At 43.1% G+C, this 21,543-nt stretch overlaps 1 protein-coding gene across 1 annotated transcript in view; it reads left to right on the forward strand.

Moving 5' to 3' along the window:
- Positions 1-19,212: 19,212 nt before the first annotated feature.
- Positions 19,213-21,543, forward strand: part of Stam (signal transducing adaptor molecule) — a 64,745-nt gene continuing 62,414 nt past the window's right edge. The window contains exon 1 of the mRNA XM_052727684.1: positions 19,213-19,407. Within this exon, the coding sequence (XP_052583644.1) occupies positions 19,368-19,407 (40 nt within the window). The 5' untranslated portion in view covers positions 19,213-19,367. The remainder of the gene's footprint in view (positions 19,408-21,543) is intronic.

A 21,543-nucleotide genomic window follows, 5' to 3' on the forward strand; every position in this document is an offset into this window, starting at 1 on the left:
TTCTCTCTCCCTTTCAAGAACCATGCTTCTGTTAGCCTCAGTTCCCTTTATAGCACGTGGATAAGAAAGCAGGCCCCGGAGTCAGCTTACCGAAATTCAAAGCCCAAATTCCTGACTACTCCTGTCTGTGAATTGGTAGTTTATGTATGCCTAAAAGTTTCCTGAAATGAAAATTAAATAACATACCTCATAGAGATGTAGGGTTAAATAAAATATCCATCAAAAGCAGGTACTGACATACTACAGTTTGTCACCTCTAATATGCATATTAATACTTTTTCTGGTGACCTTGCTTATAATCCAGAGACAGAAATTTTGCAAAAGGCAATCACAGATGTTGGGCAGTGCCTGAACGGGAGTCCAGACAACGGCAGAGGGGAGAAATGACTGTACAGGCCAGCCCATGAGCTTCTCTCGGTGTGCACATCATCCTGGTTATGGAATGGGACCTGAGGGAGCTAATCATGGCCAGGAGCACTACTCACCCAATTTGGGAAATGTGGGGGGCTGGGGGAGGGGGTAAGGAAAACCTTCCAACAGCAAAGTATAATAGGGATACGTTTACTAAAGCGCATGCAAGCCTGTGCACTGAACACTAATTCACTGCTGCAAGATAGACCTCGGAATCTCAATGTGTTGGAATCCCAGTTCTCTCCAAAGGCCAGTGGATTTTATTTGACAAGCTACAATCTAAAAGCCCGTGAAAGTGTATGTGTATGTGCATAGCCTATTCTAAACCTTGCCATGAAGCTACCATCTTCAACATCGCATAGTAAGCAAAAGGGAGGCGTGGAGTGGTGTGACGACAGTCCAAATACGCTAAAAGCTGAGGTAATTCGATGTGGGAATGTAATCTTCCAATAAGGGGAACAACTGGACAACCACATACCAATGAATCTCACACCACAGACACGTGCTGACTTCCGAGTAATCACAGAACTGAGCACAGAAACAAGCACTATACAACCCTTTGAAGAAGACAGCAGAATCTGTGAGCCTAGGGCCGGCTAAGATTTTGTAGGTGTGCCTACTAGAAAGTGAGAAAGAATGAAGGGCGGGCTGGGGGACAGGGCGGGATGATGACTACAATGATGGACACACAGGAAACCCAGCTGCGGCCCTAGCAAGTTCCTGTCCCACTGGGAAGAAGTGCCTCACTGCTCTCCACACGGAACTCTCCATTCTTCTCTCGTGCTCTCAAGAACCATGCTTCTAATAGCCCTCTTTCCCTTTCCCTTTATAGCATGCAGCTAAGAAAGCAGGAGAGAGGAGACAGAGAGACAGAGAGAAAAAGACTCTAAAAAGAAAACAATTGAACATAAAAATGTAAAAATATTTAATCCCAGCACTCGGGAGGCAGAGGCAGGTGGATCTTTGTGAGTTCGAGGCCAGCCTGGTCTCCAAAGCGAGTTCCAGGAAAGGCGCAAAGCTACACAGAGAAACCCTGTCTCGAAAAACCAAAAAAAAAAAAAAAAAAAAAAAAAAAAAAAATGTAAAAATATATTCCAAAAATAACTTTAAAGTGAAAAAAAATTCACAATACATTCATCTAGCAAGGGAGCTATATCCAAAAGATGGCTCAGTAGTTCAAAGTGTTTGCTGCTCTCTCAAAAGACCTGAGTTTGGTTCCTAGCATCCGGGTCAGGTGGTTTATAGCCCTGTAACTCCAGCTCCTTTTCTGGTCTCCTCGGATACACATACACCACACACACACACACACACACACACACACACACACACACACACACACACAAGTAAAATAAAGCATTTTGTAATTCAATAAGAGTCTGAATTTTTTAGCAAATAAAAGAATGTAGACCACAAGGGGAATGTAGAAACAGCCAGTGGTACACGCAGAGAGGCTTTGCCTCGTTAGTTATTTGGGAAATTAAACCCACAGACAGAACAACAGCACCGTTGAAGAGGCTAACGTTTCAAAGTGCTGGCTAGGGTGTGCAGCAGCTGGCAATTGGCCTTCTCCACAAGAGTGAAGGGAGCACTGCTTTGGAAAACAATTTATCAACTTATTTAAAAGATCAACACCTTTAGTTGTCCTATGGCCCAGCAATTTCCTCCTTTGTGTTTAACCGAGACAAATAAAACCATGTGTCCACACAAAGAATTAGACACAGATATTCATAACAGCTTTAGTCACAGTAGCCCCAAACTAAAAATAACCCACGTGTCTACTAACACATGAATGGATAGACAAATGGTAGTGTATTTGTTGAACAGGATATTACTCAGCCGTATAAAGAGATAAACAGCGGTCCATTCCACATAAATGAAACTTTATGCTGAGCTAAAGCAGCCAAACAAAATATGTAATGTATGATTATTTTTTAGGAAACTAGAAAGGGAAAAACTACAGTGACAGCATTGCTTGAAGCTAATGATGTCTTTGGAGAGGACAGACCAAGACTAAACAGGGACCCTGTTTATTCTGATTAGTTTTCACACTAAATGAAGAATGGGTTCATTTACGTATGAATTACTACCTGGAGTTGATCTTAAAATACCTGGCATATTATTTTAACTGTGCGTTTACATATTAGTGATGACATGAAACCCAATATTATGGCAGAGGTGGGTTTTATTTTTGTGGTTAATAGTCTCCCTTCTAAATAGCCCTTTAAAACATTGAATTTGAGTCGCTTCTTAGCCCTTTGGCTGAGATCAGTGCAAAATACAGAAGCTGACACAGGTTTGTATTTAATTTTCACAATAGTGATGTTTCTTACAAAATTCAAAATGTAAGTTTGGAAAAAATATTAAATGCTTAGGAATAAATAACAGCAGATTTATTAAATTATCCCTTTGAAAATGAATAATTTGTTATGTATAGTTGTAAATAGATTATACCGATGAGTGAAAAAAATGAGAGTATATCTTTACAAAGCAGAATTTTAGAGGGGATAAGGAAAAATAGTCGTATAAATGAACAGGGTATATTCTCTATCTTGGAGTAATAAGATGTGTTAGTTGCATAACACCTCTCCTACCAGCGAATTGATTTAATAATCTCTTTATCTCTTATGGATGATAAGAAGCCCCCTTAAGTCCTAGACAGAATCTAAAATCTCCTTCAGAATGGAATCAGTTTGAGAGATTGATATCCTGAGAGCTGGAAACCAAGACTTTCTCAGTAAAAACCTTCTGCTCTATAGATACGTTGTTATAAGAACTTTGATTTAAAAATTATTTCATGCATAACAAAATTGATCATGAAAATATTCACATGCTATGATAAACAGTCATTTATGCATGACTGAATATAACCTCAGGAGGAGTATTTTAAGTTTTCCTTTAGGTTTGGTGTTCAAATAAGCAGAGATAAAGTCCAGGGAACTTTAGAATGTATATGCTTTTCTTCTTGTAAATCTCCCTACAGCAAGCATGTGAATGTTTCAGTGTTAAACACTGAATTCCCTTCAAAACTGAACTTAATTTAAAAAAAAAATCTTAGCATGGCAAATTGCTTTGGAGAAACAGATTCCTTGGTGAGGTCTTCCTTCCAAAGATCCTTCATGATGTATCAGCTGCAGACCGAAGCAGAGGAATCGCCTAAACCCAGACTAGCTGGTCGATGCTGGTCATCCACTAAACAGCCCATGGCAGTTATTAGGTGTTAGGTGTGATCGCTGTTATGGGAAAGAGGGAAAGTCCCAAGGTGAACTGCTATAAACTGGGGATGCTTGTGTGTGTTATAAAAACTATCCTTGGTTATGAAGAGGTTATTTACAAACTTTGGCATTATAAACCGTAGTTCAACCTTCCCCATGCCCCCTGAAAAGAACATGTCAGAAGCAACAGCTATTCAAAAGTATCTCTTAGGAAAGGGAAAGCAATCTAGGGATGGGAGAATGCTGAAATTTCAAGCATTTTAACCTTGTTTTAAACTTTTTTTTTCCTCCTGTAATTATTAACATTTGTTTTGATACAGCAAGCCACACAGCAGAGTTAAAACACAATATGCTGAGTGTACAAAATGTTTCACGGGTGAATGCTGGCAAAAGGAGTAGATTATTTCAATCTTTTCCTTTCTTATCTTTTAATAATATTTTTGTTAATTCTTCAAGGATTTCATATAACGTGTCTTGATCATATCAGCCTTCCAGATCAATCCATGAACCCATCCAACTTACAGCTTTTTTCAAACTTACTTTATTCTTAATTAAAATATAATTATATCATTTCTCCATTTTCTCACCTTCCTTCTATCCCTGCCATGCCCCCACCCCCGCTTCCTCCCAAATTCGTGGCCTCTTTTATTATTGTTACATATATATCAAAATAAATATAAAAAGACAACCTACAGAGTTGGTTTTGTGTTGCTTGCATGCATACGTTTTAGTGTTGACTACTGGTATTGGATAACCAATTGGGGGATCATCTCCCTCAATAATTCTCCCTCTCTCCCCAGATGCTAATTCCCTGTAGTTCTTCATCTATGGGTGGTGTCCCATGAAATTTCACTGTGTTCATTTTGGCATTTCCACTGGTATTGTCATTGTTGAGATTCTATGGGTGTAGCTTTCCTGTCATAGTTAGAAGACACAATTGTAGGGTTTTTTTTTAACTCTTTGCTCTTTGGGGGCCCACCACCCAGCTCCCAAATGAATATACTGAGACTTATTCTTACTTAGGAATGCCCAGCCTTAGCTTGACTTATTTCTAGCCAGCTTTTCTTTTCTTTTTTTTTTTTTTTTGGTTTTTCGAGACAGGGTTTCTCTGTGTAGCTTTGCGCCTTTCCTGGATCTCGCGCCGTAGACCAGGCTGTCCTCGAACTCACAGAGATCCGCCTGCCTCTGCCTCCCGAATGCCTCTGGATTTTTACCTTTCTCTATTCTATATACCTTTCTTTCCTTCTTACTCCCTAGCTGGTTGTGTGACTGGATGGCTGGCCCCTGGAATCCTCCTCTCCTCCTTTCTTTCTCCTCCCTCTTCTTCTATTTATTTTCTCTGCCTGGCAGCCCCACATATTTCTCTCTCCTGCCTAGCTATTGGATGTTCAGCTCTTTATTAGACCAATCAGGTGTTTTAAACAGGCAGAGTAACACAGCTTCACAGAGTTAAACAAATGCAGCATAAAAGAATACAACATATCTTTACATCATTAAACAAATATTTCACAGCATAAACCAATGTAACACAGCTTAAACTAGTATTCCACAACACACAATCTTGCAGAAGATTTCCTGATTTTCTGGCTCTTATAATCTTTCTGCTCCCTCCTTCATCATGACCCCTAGGTCTTGAGTATAAGAGTTGTGTTGTAGATGTATCAATTGAGCCTGAGAAGCCCAGTCAGTTGTTCTCTGTATTTTGACCAGTTGTGGCTTTTTGTGTGGACTCCATCTGCTGCAAGGAAGAAGCTTCTTGGATGCTGGGTGAGAGTGACACTTATTTCTGGGTATAAAGATGAGTGTTAGGAATGCAGTTAGGAATTTAGGTAATTTAGGAAAGTGGTAGTAGGAGGTTCTCTAAGACCCATCACCTCACTAGCCATGGGTAGTTGGCTAGGTGTCTTAGTTAGGGTTTCTATTGCTATGACCACCACCATGACCACAGCAACTCTTAGAAAGGAAAACATTTAATTGAGTAGCTTACAGTTCAGAGGTTTAGTCCATTATCATCATGGCAGGACATGGTGGTGTGCAGGCAGGCATGGTACTGGAGAGGTAGCTGAGAGTTCTAAATCTTGACAGACAGGCAACAGGAAGTGAACTGAGACACTGGGTGGTATCTTGAGTATAAATGAGACCTCGAAGCCCATCTCCACAGTGACACACTTCCTCCAACAAAGCCATACCTTCTAATAATGCCACTTTCTATGAGCTTATGGGGACCAATTACATTCAAACTACCACATTCCTCTCCATGACCTCTATAAGCTTGTAACAATATCATAATGCAAAATGCATTTAGTCCAACTTCAAAAGTCTCCATAGTCTATCACAGTCTCAACAATATTTTAAAAGTTCAAAGTCTCTTCTGAGATTCATGAGATCTCTTAACTGTTATCCTCATTAAAATAAAAAATCAAAAAGCAGATCACATACTTCCAACATATAATGACACAAGATATACATTATTATTCCAAAATTCAGGGAGCACAATGAGGACATACTGGACCAAAGCAAGACCAAAAACCAGCTGGGCAAATTCCAAAACTCTGCATCCCCATTTCTATTTTTTTTAAAAAAAGATTTATTTATTTATTATGTATACAGTAGAGGGTGCCAGATCTCATTACAGATGGTTGTGAGCCACCATGTGGTTGCTGGGAATTGAACTCAGGACCTCTGGAAGAGCAGTCAGTACTCTTAACCACTGAGCCATCTCTCCAGCCCCGCATGTCCATTTCTAATACCAAAACACTCTTCAGATCTCCAACTACTTTCATCATTGTTGACTGAAACATATTTCTTTTCCTTGGACTGGTTCCACTTCCTAATAGCAGCTTTCCTCAGTAGGTATCCTATGGCTCTGACTTCTCAAACATCTTGTGGTCTCCAAGGCAATCCAAGCTTCCACTTCACAGCTTCATGCAATGGCCTCCCTAGGCCTTCATTCAGGGACACCCCTGACACATGCCTGGCCTCAGTGGCTTTCCTTAGTCACAGAGACATATTCCATAATTCCTTTCTTCTATCCTTGACTCTAAAGCCAGAACCACGTGGCCAAAGCTACCAAATTAAGCTGCTTAGTGGTGCCCCCTTGTTCAATTAATTCTTCACCAGCTTTCTGTTTTCCATGGTTTCCTTCACTGCCTAAGCTTGGCAGTGAAGCTTGGCTGTCCTGGAACTCGCTCTGTAGAACAGGCTGGCCTCAAGCTCAGAGATCCACCAGCCTCTGGGATTAAAGACATGCACCACCACACCCAGTTCTAAGATTTTCTTTAATTCCTTTTCACAAATTGGAAATTTAGCTGGGTGGAATTTTGCCCTGAGGTCATCACTCCATTTATTCCATTTCTTAAACTGTTTATATTTTTGAACACAGAATTTAGCTCCATTCCACTTTCTGGTGCTCCTTTTCTCCTCAAATGTTTTCCCGTGTTCAACTTGCTCCTTTTCATTATATGTCTTCATTAGAGTTAACACTTGTAACCACACAACAGAGTCTATACTAGGCTGTTTTGAGATTTCCTCTGCCAAAGGAATTAATTCGAAGCTCTTCACTTTAGCCTCAGGAAAGCTTTTTGGACAAGGGCAAAAAGCAACCCCATTCTTCACCAAATATTGTAAGAATGATTTCTAGGCAATACACTAAAATTCTTCTCCTCTGAAACCTCTTGAGTTCCCCCACAGTTCAAATCACTCTTAGCACCACTATCTTCCATGCTCCTACTTGTATGGCCCATTAAGCAGCACTTAAGGCATTCCACTGCTTTCCTAACCCAAACTCCCAAGGTGCAAATTCCTCCAAAGAAAACCATGGTCTGGCCTTTCACTGTAATACTCTAGTCCCTGGTACCAACTTCTATCTTAGGGTTTCTATTGATGTGAAGAGACACCATGACCAACTTGTAAAGGAAAGCATTTAATTATGGCGGCTTGCTTACCGTTCAGAGGTTTAGTCCATTATCATCATGGCAGGAAGCAAGGCAGCATGCAGGCAGACACGGTGCTAGAGAAGGAGCTAAGAGTTCTTACATCTTGACTCACAAGCAACAGGAAGTGGTCTGAGACACTGGGAGGTACCTTGAGCATATAGAAGACCTCAAATACTGACTCCACAGTGACACACTTCCTCCAACAGGCAATACCTACTCCAACAAAGCCACATCTCCTAATAGTGCCACTCCCTATGAGCTTATGGGGGCCAATTACATTCAAACTACCACACTAGGTTTACAATACTAAGTGTAATATTCCTCCTGTTGAGTGAGCCATGAGTCCAATTAAACAGCTGTTCATTACCACCAAGCTATGAGTGTCACTATTGCACCTTTATGGATATCTTGTAGTTCATAAGTGCCACAGTGTGGTAGAACTGTTGATTGCTTTCTTCCCTTGGCAGCTTGCATAGCACCTATGAAAGCTAGTATTCCTTTAGTCCTGTGTACAAAGTGCAATTTGAAGATCCCATTTTACTCCAGTTGTGATGGCTAAGATCAAGAAAACAACTGACAACAGGTGCTGGTGAGAATGTGGGGAAAGGGAAATGTTTATTCAGTGTTGTAGGATTGCAAAATGGTGCAGCTGCTCTGAAAACCGGTGTGGAGAATTCTCAAAAGGCTAAAAATAAATCTACCGTATGACCTGTCTAGACCACTCCTTGGCATATGCCAAAAGGACTGGACATCTGACTCCACAGATACTTACTCCAATGTGTTCTTTGCCACTCTATTTACAATATCTAGGAAATGGAAATAACATAAATGTCTTCCAACTGATTGGATAATGAAAATGTGGTATGTATACACAATGGAATACTATTCGGCTCTAAATAAAAACAAGTAATGATGAATGGATAAAGAAAATGTAGTATATTTACACAATAGAATATTACATAACCAACAAATGAAATAATGAAATTCTAAGGTAAATGGAACTAGAAAAAAAATCATCCTGAGTGAGATAACCCAGAAAGACAAATATGGTATTTATTTGCTCATATGTAGATATTAGCTGGTAAGTCTATGATAACCAAGCTACAATCTGTAGAACCACAGAAATTAGGTATAAAGTAAGGGGCTGGGGAGAGGGGAACAGATAGATCCCTAGAAAAGAGAAATAGAAAAGATTGTTATGAATGGATGGGGTTGAGGGGACTGGAATGGGAGGATCAAGTGGGGAGGGGAGGAGAAAGGGGGACAAGGGAAGGAATATAAGGAGAGACAGATAAAATTACGGGCCATTTGAGGAGTCGTATGGAATCCTAACACAGAAGAAGCTTCTCTTTGTAGCCTCAGCCCCCACATACTGGGATTGTAGGAGTATTGGGATTATACGCATGCCTACCATGTGCAGCTTGGAATTTCATTGTTAAAAATACCTATAGGCAAAAACATTTAAGTCACCTGGCTGCAAAATTGAATTTACTCAACTTTAATCAAGAAGATTATAGATTGACTTCATCCAGGAAAACAGATCAGTACCTTGTTGAACTATCATCAGAGAAGCTTGCTCCTGCAGCATATGGGAATGAATACAAAGACCCACAGCCAGATATTATGCAAAGAGTGAATGAGAGACCTTGGAATAGTCAGCCCTAAATGAGATGTCTCCATCAAATTCCTCTCTTCAGGCCCCAGGGAACCCTGCAGAAGAAAATGAACTCAACTGCATCTTTGGAGGTTCCTTGTCTCAAAATGTCGTGCCAGGACTTTATTTTATTTTATTTTATTTTATTTTATTTTTGTTCTTCTTTCATACATTACATCCTAACAACAGTCTCCCTTCCCTCTTCTCCTCCAAGTCCCTCTCCTCCCTTCCCCAAGATCCACTCTTCCTCCATTTCCCTTCTGTTAAGGGCAGGCCACAGAAGTCTCTGTGTAGATCAGGCTGGCCTTGAATTCATAGAGATCTACTCACATCAGCCACCAGAGTGCAGGGATTAAAGGCGTGTGCCACCATGGCTAGCTGGGTCCTCACCTTTAAGATGAAATGGGATGTTGTGGAACAGTCTTTTTGTACACTGTGAAGATGTGTTGCTTTCATTGGTTTAATAAAGAGCTAAATGGCCAATAGCTAGGCAGGAAGAAGCTAGGTGGGGATGAAAAAGGACAGAGTCACACCAGGAGTAAAGTCACCGAGGGACAAAGATGCACCTCATTTTAGAGGTGACCGACTGTCCAGCAAGTACAACGGATTGCTGTGTGCTGTGCATGAGGGCTTACCATCCAATTGGCCCATTTTCCTTCTGGCATGTTTTCCATCCAGGATGTGATTGCTTCATATACAGTGTGCCCAGAAAGACTGTCCAGTGTGGTGAAGTAATTGTTAAAAGGAAAATAAGCTCCCTTGACAAATGGCAAGCCATAGTACATCATGGTCATCTCGATGCTCTCTGCTGAGGCTTCAGTTCCCATGAACCCAGAAGAGTTGGCAAACTTTCTTGTCTTTGTTCATTTGGAACCTCCAATCCACCCCTACATGATCTGGAAAGCCTCATTTCTGTCTCTCCCTCTCCAAACCCCGCCCACTCAGAAAGTCTCCAAACAAAGAAAAGGCACCAAAAAGCCCAGTTCCACATTCTTGGTGGCTACAGCAGCCCCCTCCCCTGAAGTAGCCAGCCATCCGAGTCCCCACCTAAAGTGCTCAGCTTTTGACCATACTTGGGCACAAACCCAGCTTGTGACGGACACATCCTCACCCCTCACCTACCATCTATATAATCTCCCTGCTTTAGTTCAGGCAGGCAGCTTCTCCAGCCTCTATCTCTAGGACTGCAGAACTCACTCAGGAATTGCTTTGCTCAAATAAACCTGTTGTTATACTTAAAAACAAAAAGAAAAAAAGAAAAGGGCAGGCCTCCCAGGGCTATCAATCAAATGTGGCACACCATATTGCAATAAGACTAGGTATTTCCCCTTATATAAAGACTTCAAGACAACCAAGTAGGAGGAAGAGGGTACCAACAGCAGGCAAAAGTGTCAGAGACAGCCCCCGCTCCCACTGTACAAAAACCCCAAGCTACACAATGGTAACATATATGCAGAGGGCCTAGGTCAGACCCATGCAGGCTTCCTGATTGTTGGTTCAGTCTCTGTAAGCCCCTCTAAGCCCTGCTTAGTTGATTCTGTGAGTTTTCTTGTAGTGTCTTTGACCCCTCCGACTCCTACAATCCTTCCTCCCCTTCTCTATAGGATTCTCGGAGCTCTACCTGATGTTTGGCTATGGGTTTCTGTATCTGCTCCCATCAGAAGCTGGATGAGGCCTCTAATGACTACGCCAGGCTCCAGTCTAAAGTATAGCAGGGTATCATTAGGAATCATTTCATTGACCTCCCCACACCCCCCACATCCCAGACATGTTTGGTTCTATCCTGGGTCTCTGGGCTACCCAGTCTGGTTCTTGGCCCTCAAGGCAGTGTCAGATGTAGACTCCATCTAGTGGCATGGGTCTCAAGTTGGACCAGTCATTGGTTGGCCACTCCCACAAGTTCTGCACCACCTTTAATTCTCTCTTTTTTATTTTATTTATATCTCATTTCTTTCTTTCTCTATCTATCTATCATCTATCTATCTATCTATCTATCTATCTATCTATCTATCTATCTATCCACCTATCATCTATCATCATCTCTCCCTCCCTCTCTCCTACAGGCCCTTTGTGTATATATTATAGTTTCCAGTTTTGTGTTTTTATGGGATTCCTGAATGTGTGAATGAGTAGGTCTCTGCATCTACTTTCCTTGTGTCTTTTCTTGAGCTCTTTTCCTTCTGTTGTGTACTATTCCAATGTGTTAGTTTTTGTTTTACCTTATTTTACTATGAATGAAGTAGCATAGACCCTGAAACACACGCACGCACGCACGCACGCACGTGCATTCTGTTCATCTGTGGTTCCTTAGCCCTAAATCTTCAGATGTGAGTATGTAACCTAAAGTAACCATAGAAACCAGGAAAATAAAAAAGAGCCACAGTGTGGAGAAAGGAGCTTTAGAGAGGGGGACCTACACTGTGGTCAAGGGCCATGTTGTTGTCTGTGGTCTATGCTGCTGGCATGTGGGTGTCCATGGTCTGGGCTGTTGCCAGAAACCATATGGATGTCCAAGAGCCATGCTGCCACTGACTGTAGAGGGCGAAGAAGCTTCTCTTGCAGCGGGTATTGATGACTGCAGACTCACAGTTGAGATTGAGTGGCACTGAGGGCTTCTGTGACAGACCTCCCTACACACACACACACACACACACACACACACACACACACACACACACACCACAAAAAAAGAAAGAGAGAGAGAGAGGGAGGGAGGGAGGGAGGAACAATCTAGACAGGAAGCCATTGAAGAGAGCACTTAAAAATTGTGACAGGGATACTGAAGTGTATCTCTCCACAGTTGACGACTTCTGGTGGGGGGACTGATGTAGGGTTGGAGGTGGGGAAGGACTCAGTTTCCATTAAGGGGTTGCCCACTGTGAGTTTGACCACTCTCCAGTGCGTATTTGGGCAACACAGATCAGACTTGGTGTATTTTTATCTTTTCTTTATTTCTTCTTCTTTTTGGGGGGTGAGGGCACAATGGTGGAGAAGGGGACCTGGCAGGACTGGGAAGCAAGTGTTATTGAGGTGCATTGTGTGAAATCCCCAAATAATCAATACAAATATTATGTTGAAAAAAAGAGGGGATTAGCAGGATGCAGATGTATGATATAAAGGAGGAAATGGGAAAACAGTGGGGGGCTTCAATTAGGTGGGGGGGCAATTCAGAAGATGAGATAGGGAAGATAAACATTAACTGTGTTTGTAAAAGCGGATCATATTACCTTATACTTACCTAAAATTACACAAGTACATATATGAATATCTATTTGTATTTCTTGATTTTTTGAGACAGGGTTTCTCTGTGTATCCCTGGCTCTCCAGGAACTCACTCTGTAGACCAGGCTGGCCTCAAACTCAGATATCCCCATGCCTCTGCCTTCAAGTGCTGGGATTAAAGGCGTGTGCCGCCCCATACATATATATGATAAGTCCCTATTGCTGAAGACATCAATATTTTCATTTAAAAAATTTTTAGTTGGAGTACAAAAGTTAGTTTGTGACACTTTATACATATGACATTGTACTTTGTTCATATCAGCCCATGCATTAATGTGTGTGTGTGTGTGTGTGTGTGTGTGTGTGTGTGTGTGATGTGTGTGCAAGTACATGTGGAGGCCTGATATTGATGTCAGTTGTCTTCCCTGTTCTTATTCCCCCTTATTTTTTTTTTTTTTTTTTTTTTTGGTTTTTCGAGACAGGGTTTCTCTGTGTAGCTTTGCGCCTTTCCTGGAACTCACTTGGTAGTCCAGGCTGGCCTCGAACTCACAGAGATCCGCCTGGCTCTGCCTCCCGAGTGCTGGGATTAAAGGCGTGCGCCACCACCGCCCGGCATGCGCCACCACCGCCCGGCTCCCCCTTATTTTTTGATGCAGGGTCTCTTGCATCAGAGTTTTGGCTAGCCTGGCTGGCCAGTGAACCTCCAGGAACTGCCTATCTCTGCCTCCTCTGAGCTGACGTTGTAGATACGTTTTCCCATACCAGCTTTTAATGTGGATTCTGGGGACCTACAGTCAGGTTCTCTTGCTTGGAGACAGGGTCTCAACTATGTAGCTTTGATGGGCCTTAAGCAATGTAGACTAGGCTTGCCCTGGACTCACAGAGATCAGGCTCTGCCTCCTAAGTGCTTGGATTAAAGTTCTGCATCACCATGTCAAGCCCTGAAAACATCATCATGATCAAAGCAAAACTCCAGTGCTCCTCAAGTGCTCCTCATGGGATTACAAGCACACACTGCTATACTTGCTCTTCGTGTAGGTTTTGGGGAATGGATTCAGGTTCTGCACTTTACCAACCTAGCCATCTCTCCATCCCATGTCATAGTATATTCTTTTTTGTTTGTTTGTTTTTCGAGACAAGGTTTCTCTGTGTAGTTTTGGTGCCTGTCCTGGATCTTGCTCTGTAGACCAGGCTGGCCTCGAACTCACAGAGATCCGCCTGGCTCTGCCTCCTGTGTGCTGGGATTAAAGGTGTGCGCCACCACTGCCTGGCTCATAGTATATTCTTATATTTAAGGTCTGTATGAGGACACCAGATCCCCTGGAACTGGAGTTACAGACAGTTGTGAGCTGCCATGTAGGTGCTTGGAATTGAACCTGGATCCTCTGGAAGAGCAGCCATCTCTCTAGCCCCAATTTTCCCACCTTGAAACGAGGTTTCTCTGTGTAACAGCCCTGGCTGTCCTGGATCTCAGTTTGTAGACGAGGCTGGTCTCTGCTTCCTGAGTGCAGGAATTAAAGGGCATGCTCCATCATGCCCGACTTTTTTTCTTGTTTGTTTGTTTTTGTTTTTCAGTACAAGGTTTCTCTGTGTTGCCCTGGCCACTTGCTCTGTAGACCAGGCTGGCTTTAAACTCAGAGATCCACTTAACTCTGCCTCCCAAGTCTTGGGATTAAAGGTGTCTGCCATCATACCTGGCTTACTTTTAGGACTGGATCTTACTCTGTAACCCAAGATGTCCTCAAACTCAAAGTAATTCTTTGGCCTCAGCCTCCCAGTGCTGGGATTATAGATATGAGACACCATGCTTGGCTTATATATTTTTTTAATTTTCTATGGAACTTCACACATGGTATACTGTTTTTTATTTTTCTACAGATAATTAAGGTTCTGATTTTTTCAGTCTGCTTTGATTTGTGTTTTTGTATTTTTTTCTGTTAACTACATCTAATTTAAATTTCTCTTATATACTCTTTTCCATTTCTACAATTTCCATTTGCTATTTTATGATACCATTTCTATCCCTCTTTTCTCTTTATTATACTCACTTTTCTGTAAAATCTGGAATACATGGATCATAGTTATCACAGCTCTTAAGACATTACTATAGTAGCTGAAACATCCTTTCATTTCAGGGTCTGTTTCTGTAGACTGTTCTGTTCCTATTCTTTTGTGACATAGTTTATGAACCATATTTTTCTTCACATGTTCAGTAATTGTTTTCTTTATTCAAGCCTGGCCACTATAGAGGTGTCCATTTAAAAATATTGTGTTGTGTGATATTTTGTTTGTGTTTTGACAAATGAAGCTTGCTTGGATATCAGAGGGTGGAATTAGCCACTAGTTAACCATAGAGGCCAGGCAGTGGTGGCACACCGACACACACCTTTAATCCCAGCACTTGGGAGAAGGAAGCAGGAAGATCAGGAGTTCAAGGCTACACAAGATTGAACCAGTCTAAAACAGAAACAGAGGCGGGTGGTGGTGGCTCACACCTTTGATCCCAGCACTTGGGAGGCTCACACCTTTAATCTCAGCACAATTGGAAGGTGGAGACAGTATTATAAGGTGGGTGGAGACAGGATCTCAGTCCCATTCAGTCTGAGGATTCATAGAGACAGAAGCCCCCCCCCCCCCATTCGGTCTGAGATTTCGTGGAGGTAAGAAGTCTCTGGTGGCTGGCTGCTCTGCTTCTCTGATCTTTCACCTTTCACCCTAATATCTGACTCTGGGTTTTTATTAATAAGACTAACTAGGATTGAGCTCCATCATTGCATCTTTCGGGCAATACAGTTTGGGCCATGTGTCCCCCCTACCCCCAAGTGTCAATGTGTTAAAGTCTTGGTCCTCATCTTATCATTTTTGGGAGGTGGTGGAAATGTTAAGAAGTGGGCCCTACCAGGAGATCTTCAGGTCACTGCGGCCCTGGAGAGGAGATAGTGCAACTCCAGATACGGGCCGTCTTTTGCTTTCCTACCATGAAATGTGTGATTCTGTTTTGCTACCTGCTCTTGCCAAGATACGCTACCTCAAAAAGGGGGGGGGGTGAATGAATGAGCATGCACTGAAACCTCCAGACTGGGTGCTAGTCTCTTGGCCTCCCCCAATTCTCATTTTTCCACCCTCTTCTGTACATTATGACCATTTGGGGTTATTTTTGGGTTCTCTGCTACAGTTCAGAAACCAGTTCTGGGCCAAATGCTATTGGCTGTTATGTGACTCAATGCACATTTCCTGCCTCCTTTGAGATCAGTTTTGTACTGCCATTGGCTCATGCTTGAAATCAATCATACCTTTACCGTGTTACTTTTTCATCACCATGACAAAATGTCTGGCAGAAGCAACTTAGAAGGAAGAAATATTTGTTTTGGTTCATACTCTCAGAGGTCTCAGCCATGGCTAGCTGGCTCTACTCTGGTTCACACTCTCAGAGGTCTAAGCCATGGCTAGCTGGCTCTACTCTGGTTCACACTCACAGAGGTCTCAGCCATGGCTAGCTGGCTCTACTCTGGTTCACACTGACAGAGGTCTCAGCCATGGCTAGCTGGCTCTACTCTGGTTCACATTCTCAGAGGTCTCAGCCATGGCTAGCTGGCTCTACTCTGGTTCACATTCTCAGAGGTCTCAGCCATGGCTAGCTGGCTCTACTCTGGTTCACACTGACAGAGGTCTCAGCCATGGCTAGCTGGCTCTACTCTGGTTCACACTGACAGAGGTCTCAGCCATGGCTAGCTGGCTCTACTCTGGTTCACACTCTCAGAGGTCTAAGCCATGGCTAGCTGGCTCTACTCTGGTTCACACTCACAGAGGTCTCAGCCATGGCTAGCTGGCTCTACTCTGGTTCACACTGACAGAGGTCTCAGCCATGGCTAGCTGGCTCTACTCTGGTCACACTCTCAGAGGTCTCAGTCATGGCTAGCTGGCTCTAGTCTAGTTCACACTCTCAGAGGTCTCAGCCATGGCTAGCTGGCTCTACTCTGGTCACACTCTCAGAGGTCTCAGCCATGGCTAGCTGGCTCTAGTCTAGTTCACACTCTCAGAGGTCTCAGCCCATCGCTAACTGGCTATACTGTTTCTGACTGTGAGAAGCAGCACACAGAGCTGCCATTTCACTGTGCCATGAAACAGAGCTAAGGAATGGATTTTGAAGGTATATTTTCTCCAACCAGACCTCACTTCCCATTCCACTATGAGCATTATCCATTGATGAAGTTAGCATCCTCATGATCCGATCATCATCACAATATTGTGGTAGCATTTAAACATGCCCCCATCACAATTCCCTGAAAGTCATTTCACCAAAAGGTGAATTTTGTTCTCTGTCATTGAGTGTACATATTGTGACTCCAATAGAGCATAACTGAAGTGATGCTCTCCCCATTTCCTGGTCCACATCTTAAGGAATTGGTGGCTTCTTCTTCCTGTCTCCTGAAATATTCTGACTTATGTCCATCCAATATGCTGGGAGGAGCTAGGCAGATACATAGCAAGTTCTGCACAGTTGGTGTGGCTGACAGCCCCAATGACTCAGCCAACTTCCACCATCTATTGCCAGACACACATTGAGCAACTTCTTTAAATATTGAAAATGTACTGTAGTCATCCAGTCATTTCTACTTCTCCATGCTATATGGAGGAGAGGAAAGCTGTCCCTGCTGAAATCTGACCAAAGTTTTGATTTGTAAGCAAAAGAAATTGTTGTTTTTACTCTAAGAGGCTACATTTAGATGGTGTTGTGTAGTAATCAATATCTGGAACCAATATCACACCACTGAGTGCTGTGATAGAAGTGACCACTCAACCAATTAATTAACAGAAATTTATTATGTAGCATTACTGGTCAGGTACTGAGTTAGGAAAGACTTTGTCAGTGAGATCTAGACAAGCACTCCGTCATTGAGCCACATCCTCATCAGTCTTTACAATCTTTTAAAACTTTATGTACTCAGATGTCTATCTGTGCAGATACAGATCTATAGTGTTACTTTCAAAGGCTAAATCATTTTCATATCACAGGTACTCTGACTTATTTGAGAAGTATAACTATTGATTGCACTGGAGTGCTTACTACATGCCAGGCACTATTACAGGGGATTTGCTTCTTATTATTTATTCAGTCCTTGGTAGTTTATTATTTGTTTCTTATTAATGAAGAAACAGGCACTAAGAGATTAGTTTGTTCAATCTCTTCAATGTCGGACATTTTAGTGGTCATCAGTGCTTTGATATTATAAACAATGCTACCATTAGTATCTTGGTTCATGATTTTAAAGAATGTCTTTAGCTAAGTTCTAAAATAATCAGAATTCTTGGGACCAAAGGTGTATTTCCAAAAGCTTCTTCTTTTTTTTTTTTTTCAAAGACAGGGTTTCTCTGTGTAGCTTTGGAGCCTGTCCTGGAACTCACTTCGTAGACCAGGCTGGCCTCGAACTCACAGAGATCCACCTGGCTCTGCCTCCCAAGTGCTGGGATTAAAGGTGTGTGCCACCACTGCCTGGCCCAAAAGCTTCAGTCCCCATTCCTTGAATTCTTCTATCGTTGGTTTGTTTGAGACAGGGTATGTCTATGTAGCCTTCGCTGTCCTGGAACTTGCTCTGTAGATCAGGCTAACCTCAAACTCATAAGAGATGTGCTCGCCTTGGCCTCCTTAGTGGAGTACACCATCCCCGCCCAGGGGATGCTTTTATTTTTAAATGACTGAAAACATTAACCGCTACTTTAATTTGCTCATCTCTCTTCAAAATTCGACTTCATTTTAAATTGAGTTTTGTAAGCAAGCTTTTTCTGTACTGTCATACCAATTCTGTTGTTGACATGTATCTGTTTGTAAGCCACATTTATGAGTTCCTATTTGGGCATACTTTACATGACTTCACTGTATGTGCAAGACGAGCTCTCTAACTTTACGTAATATTTCCAAGAGATGATCCTTTAAGATTTCCACGATTTAGAGGGCAATTTGTGTGTGTGTGCGCGCCATACACATGTACAAACTAGATCACCAAATCAACATTTTTAAGTTGTCAAGAGTCTTCATCAAGGTCTGGTTCCATTTTCGTTTTTGTTTTGTTTTTCTGCTGTTGACTACGTGTGGTTATCTCGGGCTGCGAAGGACTAATCTTCCAGTCACTCCAGGGGCCCAGTGACTGCACATTTAGTCAGTCGGTGCCGACACCCAGCAAGCTTCCCTCTGATCTCAGGCTGGGGAAGCAGCCAGCGTTAGTTACCTCAGGCTCTCCAGAGGCTGCGCGCCTTGACACTCCCCTCCAAGGGACTCAAGCCAGTTCCACCAGCTCACATGACTCCATCCCAGCAACTTCCTTGTCCTCTCAGACTGGCGCACTGGACGTTTTACTCGGATAACCCAAGGGGACTGTCTGACCTTCTAGAGGGATGACAATACTACAAGCAACCCAGCGAATAAACTCAAGGAGTTAAAAATCAAGGGCTCGGTGGGACCCAAACGGAGCCCTCTTTCGTGCTCAGCCTCTGATTCACTCCAGCGGTGCTTAGTCGGCCTCGGCGCGCCTGAAGGACCTCGTCCTCCCGAGACGCCCGAGCAATGGAAAAGCCGAGAACATAGCCGCGAATCCCACGGACCTGCGGGAGGTCGACGGAGGAAGCGACAGGGGCGGCTCCTCGCGTGGGCCTCGGCGGAAGGGCAGGGTTCTTGACAGACCTGGAGCAGGCAGCGCTCCGGCCGCCTAGATTCCCGACACGCCCCGCGCGGGGGCCTGTGCCGCTTCTCTGCTGTTGCCGCCGCCGCCGCCGCCTCTGTTGCTGGGGGTGGGTGAGAGGAGGGGCCGAGAAGGACCCTGTCCAGGCAGTCTGTGTTGCTGTTTTTGTACCTGAGGGGCCTCCTTTCTCCGTCATCCCTGGACGGCCGCGGTGTCGAGGGGGCAGTCCCTGGGGACACCTCGGCACGCAGCGGACATGCCTCTCTTTGCCACCAATCCCTTCGACCAGGATGTTGGTAAGTGTTCTCACTGCCCTCCGTCGGTTCCCCGCCAGACTGCGAGCCCACGCCGCCCACCCTCCCGCATCCATGCTGGACTCCCAGGCCGAGCCCGCCTTCTTCTCTCCTGGGGCCCCTCGTTCAGAGGCGGGAGAGGCGTGAGGACTTGGCTCGTCCTCTTCGAAAGAAACGGGACTAAACCCCTCTTAATGGGCCTTGGTGCGGGACTCGAGGGGCTTGGAAGGGATTGCTTAAGGGATTTGGGGTAAAGGGTTGCCTCGGGAGGAGCAGCCGATGAAGCCTTCTGCCGCTGGGGCTCGGCTTTCTGGAGAAGGGCCGGGGCGTATCTTGGCTTGAGCAAGACTGATTGATTATAAGCCCTATCGCCCAAGTGTTTGCCTGGCCCAATGGAAAGCTCCAGGGAACGGGCAACATGTTTTAGGTAAGGTTACTTAGGGTTTTTATAAACCGCTCTTATAACGGTCCCTGGAGGAGAGAGGTCTGATTATGGGTAGATTGAAATATTGGGAGAGATGAAGATGGACTACTTGGCAACAACCGAAAACGCTATTGAAGACATATGAGCGTTTGGGATGCCTTCCTCAGGCTGGGCCTCTGCCTTGGGGAAGCGTGGAAAAGGATTTTGCGTCCAGGAAGAGGTCTGGAATGTTAATTTTTGTTGTTGTTTTTTTTTTCTGAATCATTGATATTAGATATCGATCATATCAGTTTAACAGGTTGACCGTCTCTTTTTGGCCTGAAGGTAATAATGGAATTTGAATTTCTTGAAAGAGAATTTGGGGGTGACTTGAATGCACATGGAACTACCCTGGCAAACAAAGTGTAGAATGAACACAAACGAGTACCCTAGCCAGATCCCATAAGACCGATTTTAACCATCACTACAGTAAAAGAATGTAAGGATAACCTGTGAGAGTGGCTTTATGAAGTTTGTTTATGAGAGATGAATTTTAAATTTTGTTCCTTGAACTCTGTATAGCATCTCACTGGAAATCCTAATACTGTCACTTCCTGCTTGGTTCATAGTGATTTAAATGAATGTCCGGAAGCTGAGCAGTGGATGGAACTTTAGAAATCATCAATAATGCTAAATAAGTAATGAATTGGAAAATTGTGTTTACTAAGTGCTTAGCACCAGTACTTACTGAACACAGTGTTCATTGACTGAAGAGAGAGAACTATGAAGACCATCACATTGCTGCTCTTTGGCAGGTTTACAACTTACTGCATCAGTCACCAGGACAAGTGCTTATAATAAAACAATACTTGCTGCTTCTGTTCCCAGCACTTTTACCTATGTCTATCTAATTGGTTATTTGTGTTTTGTATTTTGAGACAAGTATCTCCCAAGTGCTGGGATTAAAGGCGTGCACTCCCACGCCTGGCTCCTACAGTTGTAATGGTCGCAGTTGTAATGGCATCTTGCTTCCTGCTAATCAGTCCCATTTATATTCTCCTGGCTTGTTTGTTTTTGTGGTATTAGGAATGGAACCCAGAACCTAATATGTGTTCCTTCTGATTTTTTCTTTTTTGAACCCACATTTGCTCTGGATTCGGATGGATTTCTTAATGTTAAACTTATTCTTGCTACCCATACCACCCATTTCAAACGCAGGCACCTTCTTGCCTTTAAGCTTTAGTCTCTGTTATTTAGTCTGTCTTTCTACATATGTGCCCTCGTGCTTTAAGGTCAACTTAGAATCCAGTTTGTTCTACCTGCTGATTCCCGCAACCTTCTTGTAGCAACATTGACAGTTTGGAATAGATAAAATTCTTAAGGGAGTTTTGTTCTATACAGTGAAGACTGTTAGCTTTGTTTTTGCCCTTTACTCAGTAGCTGCCAGTAGTGTCTCATGGCCAGTCATGATTTTGAAAGTCTTAGGCATTATTTAATGTCTCTTGGGGTGTTTAAATACTTTGTGTTTCAGAGCTATTGTGATTTTCACCTTCCCCAAACTCTTACAAATTTCAACATTTTTGTGTTTACTAAAATTAAGCATTAGATGTCATTGTGTTCTTTATTTTGTTCCTTTTTGGTGGCTGATACATAGTTGGCTTTGAATAAATGCTTGCTGAGTTGAAAATATGTTAAACCTGTTGGACATGGATTTTTTTTAATTTAGTTTGAATTAT

This window comes from Peromyscus californicus, unplaced genomic scaffold (genome assembly GCF_007827085.1).
Source record: "Peromyscus californicus insignis strain IS unplaced genomic scaffold, ASM782708v3 Scaffold_8__1_contigs__length_139910024, whole genome shotgun sequence".
Lineage (NCBI taxonomy): Eukaryota > Metazoa > Chordata > Mammalia > Rodentia > Cricetidae > Peromyscus > Peromyscus californicus.